General features: G+C 54.0%; 1 protein-coding gene across 1 annotated transcript in view; it reads right to left on the minus strand.

The window, feature by feature from the left end:
• The window catches only part of nbeal1 (neurobeachin-like 1), a 67,963-nt gene that overhangs the window by 28,454 nt on the left and 32,009 nt on the right, over window positions 1-7,500 (minus strand). Inside the window, 8 exon segments of the mRNA XM_084446801.1 lie at window positions 142-266; window positions 678-835; window positions 1,192-1,341; window positions 2,992-3,303; window positions 3,937-4,225; window positions 5,517-5,692; window positions 5,895-6,470; window positions 6,786-6,874. Coding sequence (XP_084302927.1) covers window positions 142-266; window positions 678-835; window positions 1,192-1,341; window positions 2,992-3,303; window positions 3,937-4,225; window positions 5,517-5,692; window positions 5,895-6,470; window positions 6,786-6,874 — 1,875 coding nt within the window.

Below are 7,500 nucleotides of genomic sequence, written 5' to 3' on the forward strand. Positions count from 1 at the left end.
TTTTGACGTCGACAGGGTGGACGAGAGCGAAGCCAAGGTCGTGGAGGGGACCCAGCCGTGGGCGTGGAGGGGACCCAGTAGCGGGCGTGGAGGTGACCCAGCCGTGGGCGTGGAGGGGACCCAGTAGCGGGCGTGTCTCACCCAGGTTGTCCCGGAGGGCGCTGGCTTCGCGGTGCTGGTCAAAGTTGTAGTTTCGGACCAGCTTGAGTCTCATTCGGGAGTAATTCTCAGCACTGGACACCCTCCAGCTCATCTCACTCTGCTCCCTGGGGGAACAAATCAAATCAAATCAAACTTTATTTGTATAGCGCATTTCATACACAGAGGCAACACAATGCGCTTTACAGAGAACAAGGGAGGTGGGCATACGACCCACTCTCTACATATTCCAGAGGGAAGCAAAAAAACAGTTTCACCCGGGGGCCAGATAAGTGAGCTGTAAAAATTCCTCCCTGACCTCTCTCAACGAGACGATGGAGCAAGCCCCTGGGACATGTCTGTCTATTGGCTAAGAACATCTACAGAGCAGTAACCTCTCTAAACGAGACGATGGGAGAGAATGCACGCTGTCACGACCTTAGAACCGGACTGTGTGACGTGCAGCCGCACACACACACACACACACACACACGCACACACACACACGCACACACACACACAGGTGCCGAGGTGCTCACCTGTCAGCCCAGGGTCCTCTCTCACACACCAGGCTGCGCCGCGCCGCCTTCCACTGCCTGAGGGTGGCGCTGTGCTGGCCGTGCAGCTGCTTCAGCATGCTGTTGAAGCGCAGGTTCTCCTGTCGGCCGCGCCGGGAGAACGGTTCCACAAACTGCTCCTGAGGGGGGAGGGAACAGGGCAGGACATCAGCGCGTGTGTGTGTGTGTGTGTGAGAGCGCGTGTGTGTGTGTGAGAGGGCGTGTGTGAGAGCGTGTGTGTGTGAGAGCGTGTATGTGTGAGAGCGCGTGTGTGTGTGTGTGTGAGAGGGCGTGTGTGTGAGAGGGCGTGTGTGTGTGTGTGTGTGTGTGTGTGTGAGAGGGCGTGTGTGAGAGCGTGTGTGTGTGAGAGCGCGTGTGTGTGTGTGTGAGAGAGCGTGTGTGTGTGTGTGCGTGTGTGTGTGTGTGAGAGGGCGTGTGTGTGAGAGGGCGTGTGTGTGTGTGTGTGTGTGTGTGTGTGTGTGTGGTGCCCTCTCACCTGGAAGCGGATCTTGCTCTCTCCGCGTTCCCTCTCTCTCAGGTGCAGGTTGACCATGAAGGCCTCGTAGCAGCCCTTCCAGAACAGAGCCATGTTCTCGTGACCCTGGCTGAACGTCTCCACCTCGTACTGCTTCATGTAGGGGATGATCTGCAGACAGGGGAGCGCTTTCATTTCAACCTCCAAAACAAATCATTCATTCCTTAAATCCTTGTCGATAAAGAGGGAGGATTTTTATGTTCCTGATGCCTGGTATTGTCTCCTCCAATCTTAATGGAAGAGCTGGATAGATTTACATCCAGACGGATTTTTATCACCGACCCTTCGAGACGATCAACGCAGCCGTAAGTGACGTTCAACCACTCGGAGACGCCACTGGGGGGCGAACGGCGTGCGCCTGTTTTGGACGCGTGTCAGAGGTCACAAACAAACCATAGTCCGTGCGTTATCTCTGGACGCGGTGACCCGTTTATTCACGACGCTCACCTTCGCCAGGGATGTCTCAGTTTGGTCCATAATCAGGATGGTACCATCCATCAAAAAGCATATAAGCCAGTTACATCACGTTCTCATGGTCACGGGTCAAAAACCGTACGGCCTCCTCCATTCACACACCCCTCTGACTCAGTACCCTGGAGCCAACTATACGCCCCAATGCTCCACCTTGGGGTCAATAGGTGAACTGCATGTACTCATCCTATTTTAAGAACAATCAAAAAATGACATTATGGCTCCAACAGCAGCCGGTTAACACAAACTCACTGATAAGAGGTTTTCTGCTGACTCTCTGTTCTGTTCTATTGTTGCTGTTCTTAAAGGCGCAATGAAATGAAAAAAGCATTCTGTCCCATTTTGGTTCACATAATTGGTCATAGTGTTCACCTATTCAACGATGTATGCCCAAAAAATTACTTTTGTTGTAATCTTATATCAAAGTATATAATTTCTTACTTCCTGGAAAACGGTAGGTCACGTGCAATGACGACAACAGGTACCTTAGATTTTAGGCCAATAATCTCACGACATCCACCCGTCAATCAACGCTATCCTTCTATCAAATCTGTCTAAAGTTCTTAAAACCCGTCCACATGTTCCAATCAAATTCCTCTAAACATATGTCCCACCCTCTTAGCTTGTTTGCGTCGGAAATACGTCAAACTACGGAAGTTAGATGATCTCAAACGTCCGTTTCAGTGCGACTTTAAGCCATTCCCATCTCTAGGACACATATAGTCAGAATCTAGGAGAGAAGAACAGGTGCAAACAGTAAAAGCCAACTAGGCGCTAATGTTCACTGTGTAAGGGCGTAAGACTGAACTATGTATAGAATCCACCGGGACTATGATGATGGCGCAAACTCAAATCTAGGTTGTCTGATCTGACTACACGGTCTACTAGGGTGTGTCTCTGTGACTGACCCAGGATCTGTCTGCTGTTATACTCTGAATGGAGTGCGTCTCTGTGACTGACCCAGGATCTGTCTGCTGTTATACTCTGAATGGAGTGTGTCTCTGTGACTGACCCAGGATCTGTCCGCTGTTATACTCTGAAGGGAGTGTGTCTCTGTGACTGACCCAGGATCTGTCTGCTGTTATACTCTGAATGGAGTGTGTCTCTGTGACTGACCCAGGATCTGTCTGCTGTTATACTCTGAATGGAGTGTGTCTCTGTGACTGACCCAGGATCCCGTCTGCTGTTATACTCTGAATGGAGTGTGTCTCTGCGACTGACCCAGGATCCCGTCTGCTGTTGGACTCAATAAATCTCTTCAACACCAAACCTCCATCATTCATCACTCACGTATTTGTCGAGGTAGACGCGCCACTCGGGCGAGCCGCAGTAGAGCTGGAAGTCCTCGAAGAAGGAGGGGCTTCCGTTGGTGTCGGGCAGCGAGGGGAGGTGCAGCTCCATGTACAGCAGCTTGTGCACCTTGGAGAGGAGCGTGCGCAGGAGGGGCACCAGGAAGGAGTAGGTCTCCTCCGCCACCTCCTCCCTGACCGAGCGTCTCAGGATGCCCTCGACGCGGCCCAGCAGGTAGCACGCCTCGTCCTGCGTCTCCACCGGCTTGGTCTGCAGGATGCCGTTGAGCTTGGCCGTGGCCAGGGCGCACACCTGGGGGGGCGGGGTTAGGAAGAGGAGGTCAGGAGATAACAGGAAACAGGAAGTAGGATCGTATGAGAGTGTGGGGGATGAGGGGGCGGGACTTGAGAGGGTCTTGTCAGAAGACTGGTATAGGGTGAGGAGGAGGAGGAGCTTGGGGTTTGGCTGGGAAGACCAAGCCAATTAAGAGAGAGCACAGCTAGTTTAGGGCTTGGTTTAGTTAGCGGATACCGGCTCAGTGGCCGTGTGGTTAGAGTGTCCGCCCTGAGATCGGGAGGTTGGGGGTTCGATCCCCGGCCGAGTCAGACCAAAGACCAAAGACTATAAAAAATGGCACCCAGTGCCTCTCTGCTTGGCACTCAGCATCAACGGGGTAAGAGGGGTAAGGGGGGATTGGGGGTAAGTCTCACTAGTGTTATGTCCAGGGGGGGTACTCAAGCCGCCTCATGCTGAGGAATCAGGAGATAGGCTCCTCCCCTACCATTGCTTCTCAAGGCTACTTATTTACTTTAGTTAGTGGATGGTGCCGGGGTCATGGGTTAGGGTTATAGGGTTAGAAGCCGACATTACAGGGGTGGTAGGTGGAAGGTGGAGTGGAAGGTCAACGGAGCAGGCTCCTGGCCCGGGGGGGGGGGGTCTTCTTACCTGGGGGTCTTCCTGGGCCATGAAGCCCAGCAGCAGACGCAGGCCCACCTGGGACAGCTGGAGCCACTGGCTGCCCGAGGCGTACCACACCATCAGGCTGTCCATCAGGGTGACCGTCTCCTCCAGAACCTTCTCCGTCCACAGGGCGGGGTTGACCAGGCCCTCGGCCTGCAGGAAGTCCTGCACCACGTGGAGCAGCCGCACCGCGTTCTCAGTGTGCTGCGGCAACATGGCCGCCGTGGCCTCGCGGTTATCGGTCACCGCCCACTCCAGCATCCTCTCCATCAGACTGGGAGGGAGGGAGGAGGGAGGGAGGGAGGGAGGGAGGAAGGAGGGAAGGAAGGAGGGGGGGAGGGAAGGAGGGAGGGAGGGAGAGAAGGAGGGAGGGAGGGAGGAGGGAAGGAGGGAGGGAGGGAAGGAGGGAGGGGGGGAGAGAAGGAGGGAGGGAGGGAGGGATGGAGGGAAGGAGGGGGGAGAGAAGGAGGGAGGGAAGGAGGGAGGAAGAGGAGAAATCAAATGAAAGCAGAGAAGCTATGTTAAGGGAGTAACGAGGACAGAAAAGCCCTTAATAGGCGAGGAGCGAGCTACACTCTTAACTCCCTGGTCAACTATGTGCCTTCAAGAACACTGTGATCATCAGCTGCTGGTTTATTAGTGCTTCCCAGCAACAGTCTGAAGAAGATCAGGAGAGCAGGCTTCATCATTTATGACCCAAAGCTGTGGAACACAATACCCACTGTGTAGATATCAGAGAAGCCAGCTCGCTGAATAGTTTGAAAAGAAAACTAAAAACGTATCTCTTCACTTTAGCTTTTAACTAGCTCCTTTTAACTAGCTCCTTTTAACTAGCTCCTTTTGCACTTATGGGTTACTGCACTTGTCTTTCCTTTTTAATGTACCTCTCCAGTACAACATTTTATTAAATATAATTTTTACACTGTATTTTATATTCAAATTATATTTATTAGATTCTTATCATTATCTTTTATTGTGTTTTATCTTCCATCTTGTTTTCCTGCTTTTTGCCTATTTCATGTCTATTTTCATGTGAAGCGCTCTCTTCTGTGTGCAGCACTTTGAGCTGCATTTATTTGTATGAAAAGGTGCTTGATACAAATAAAGCTTGATACAAATAGTTTAATTATGATCATTATCATTATTATTATTATAAAATGGCCTCAAATTATATACATATTGAAGTTCTTTATCAGGAAATACCCCTAAATGTCCCATCTCGTTTTCGAGGGGGTCTTTGGCGACAGTAACCAGTAAACAACACAATATACAAGAAGACTAACATCATGTCATACATAACAGTAAAAGCCAGACACACATAAAACAAGACAGAACAACAGAAACCACAACAACAAACGCCAACAGAACAACAACAGTTAAAGTTAAAGCGGTATGTCTCTATGCTTGAGCGAAGGCGTTTCTATCTGCCCCCCTGCTGGGACGCGTTTCTATCTGCCCCCCTGCTGGGACGCGTTTCTATCTGCCCCCCTGCTGGGACGCGTTTCTATCTGCCCCCCTGCTGGGACGTGTTTCTATCTGCCCCCCTGCTGGGACGCCGGCCTCACCTGAGCTTAATGTGGTCGACGGGCATCAGCAGCTCGTTGGCGGTGCCCAGCTTGGTCAGCGCGGAGAACACCTGGCCCCTCTCCAGCCAGGCGGCGTCGTCCGAGCCCTCCACGCCACGCCACATCACGCACAGAACGATCTCCAGCAGCATCCGGGACAGTTCCTCCTCCGTCCGCTAGGGGGCGACAGAGGAAGAGGGTCAGGGAGGGGCCAGAGGGAAGGGGGGGAGATCTCTCTCTCCCTCCCGCACCCAGACTCCTCCCTGGGGTGAAACCTGACACCGGCGATGACGTCACAGAGAGCTCACAGATGAAAGAGCCGGGGAGCTAGCCCGCTGACAGCTGACACTTCCGGGAGGAGGCGGCGCCGAGTCTCACCTCCGCCGTGCTGAACGACTCCCCCAGGGACACGTCGTCGCTGAACAGGAAGCTGTCCTCCATCAGGGAGGAAGTGGCCTCGCGCTCCGCCGGGCCTCCTGGGAAGGGTTTGGCCGTCTCCAGGGGCGACGGCGTGCTGGGCATGCTCCCGGGCGTCTGGCTGCCGCTGTCCCCCTGCTCGTACGCCTGCACGTGGGACAGGTCCAAACTCAAGCCCCCGGCCTTCCCGGGCCCGGCCCCCCAGGGCTTGGGGAGGTCCACGGGGGTGTCGAGGAGGGAGATGAGGTCGCCGTTGTCCAGGCTGTCCACAGAGCGGCTGTCCCCGGCGCTGAGGCGGTCGTCGTCCAGCCGGCTGGGGCTGCTCGCTCGGCCGCGCCTCTCCGGGGGGGGCTCCAGGCGGTGGGCGGAGCCCCGGCTGATGTCCAGGCTGGAGGTGCTGGCCGTGTCGGCCCCCCGGCCCGGACCCCCGTCCCCGCCGGGGGCCCTCAGGAACAGCCTCATCAGGGTCTCCTGCCAGCACAGCTGCCTGGAGATCTGGACACCTGCGTCCTGATGGGACTGAAGAAGCTGGTACAGCTGGAGAGAGAGAGAGAGAGAGAGAGAGAGAGAGAGAGAGAGGGAGAGAGAGAGGGAGCAAGAGAGAGAGAGAGAGAGAGAGGGAGGGAGAGAGAGAGAGAGAGAGAGAGAGAGAAAGAGAGAGAGAGGAAAAGGAAAAATTAAATACATTTAGGAAGTGCTACCAAATACTCATTTCACACAGAGTACCAGTCAAAAGTACATGCAGAACCTTTGAGGGCGTGACTAAGTTTGTGAGTGTGTGTGTGAGTGTGTGTGAGTGTGTGTGTGCGTGTGTGTGAGCGTGTATGTGTGTGTGTGTGTGTGTTCACTCACCCTCTTGCATATGAGCAGGCGTACGCTGGGTCCGGCCCGGTGAGTGAGCTGGACCAGCGCCATGAGGTCCTTATAGTTCACCACTTGATCTGGGGGGCAAAGGTCAACATGCGCGTCGGACAAAGATCACAGCGAGGGAACCGAACAACACACCGCTGGTTTGTCACATCACACCATCCAATTGTATTGGCCGAAAGCAATAACCTCCTATAAAACAGAACAGATATGTATCGACTTCAACCTCCCTCCCTGTGCTACACACAAGCTCACAACACCAACACCTCTTCATACCCCTACCCCCAACCCTGCTCACAACACCAACACCCTAACCCCAACCCTGTTCACAACACCAACACCTCTTCATACCCCTACCCCTAACCCTGGAAACACCAACACCTCTTCATACCCCTACCCCCAACCCTGGTCACAACACCAACACCTCTTCATACCCCTACCCCCAACCCTGCTCACAACACCAACACCTCTACATACCCCTACCCCCAACCCTGCTCACAACACCAACACCTCTTCATACCCCTACCCCCAACCCTGCTCACAACACCAACACCTCTTCATACCCCTACCCCTAACCCTGCTCACAACACCAACACCTCTTCATACCCCTACCCCTAACCCTGGTCACAACACCAACACCTCTGCCTACCCCTACCCCCAACCCTGGTCACAACACCAACACCTCTTCATACCCCCAACC

The sequence above is a fragment of the Borostomias antarcticus genome (genome assembly GCF_949987555.1).
Source record: "Borostomias antarcticus genome assembly, chromosome: 12".
Classification (NCBI taxonomy): Eukaryota; Metazoa; Chordata; class Actinopteri; order Stomiiformes; family Stomiidae; genus Borostomias; species Borostomias antarcticus.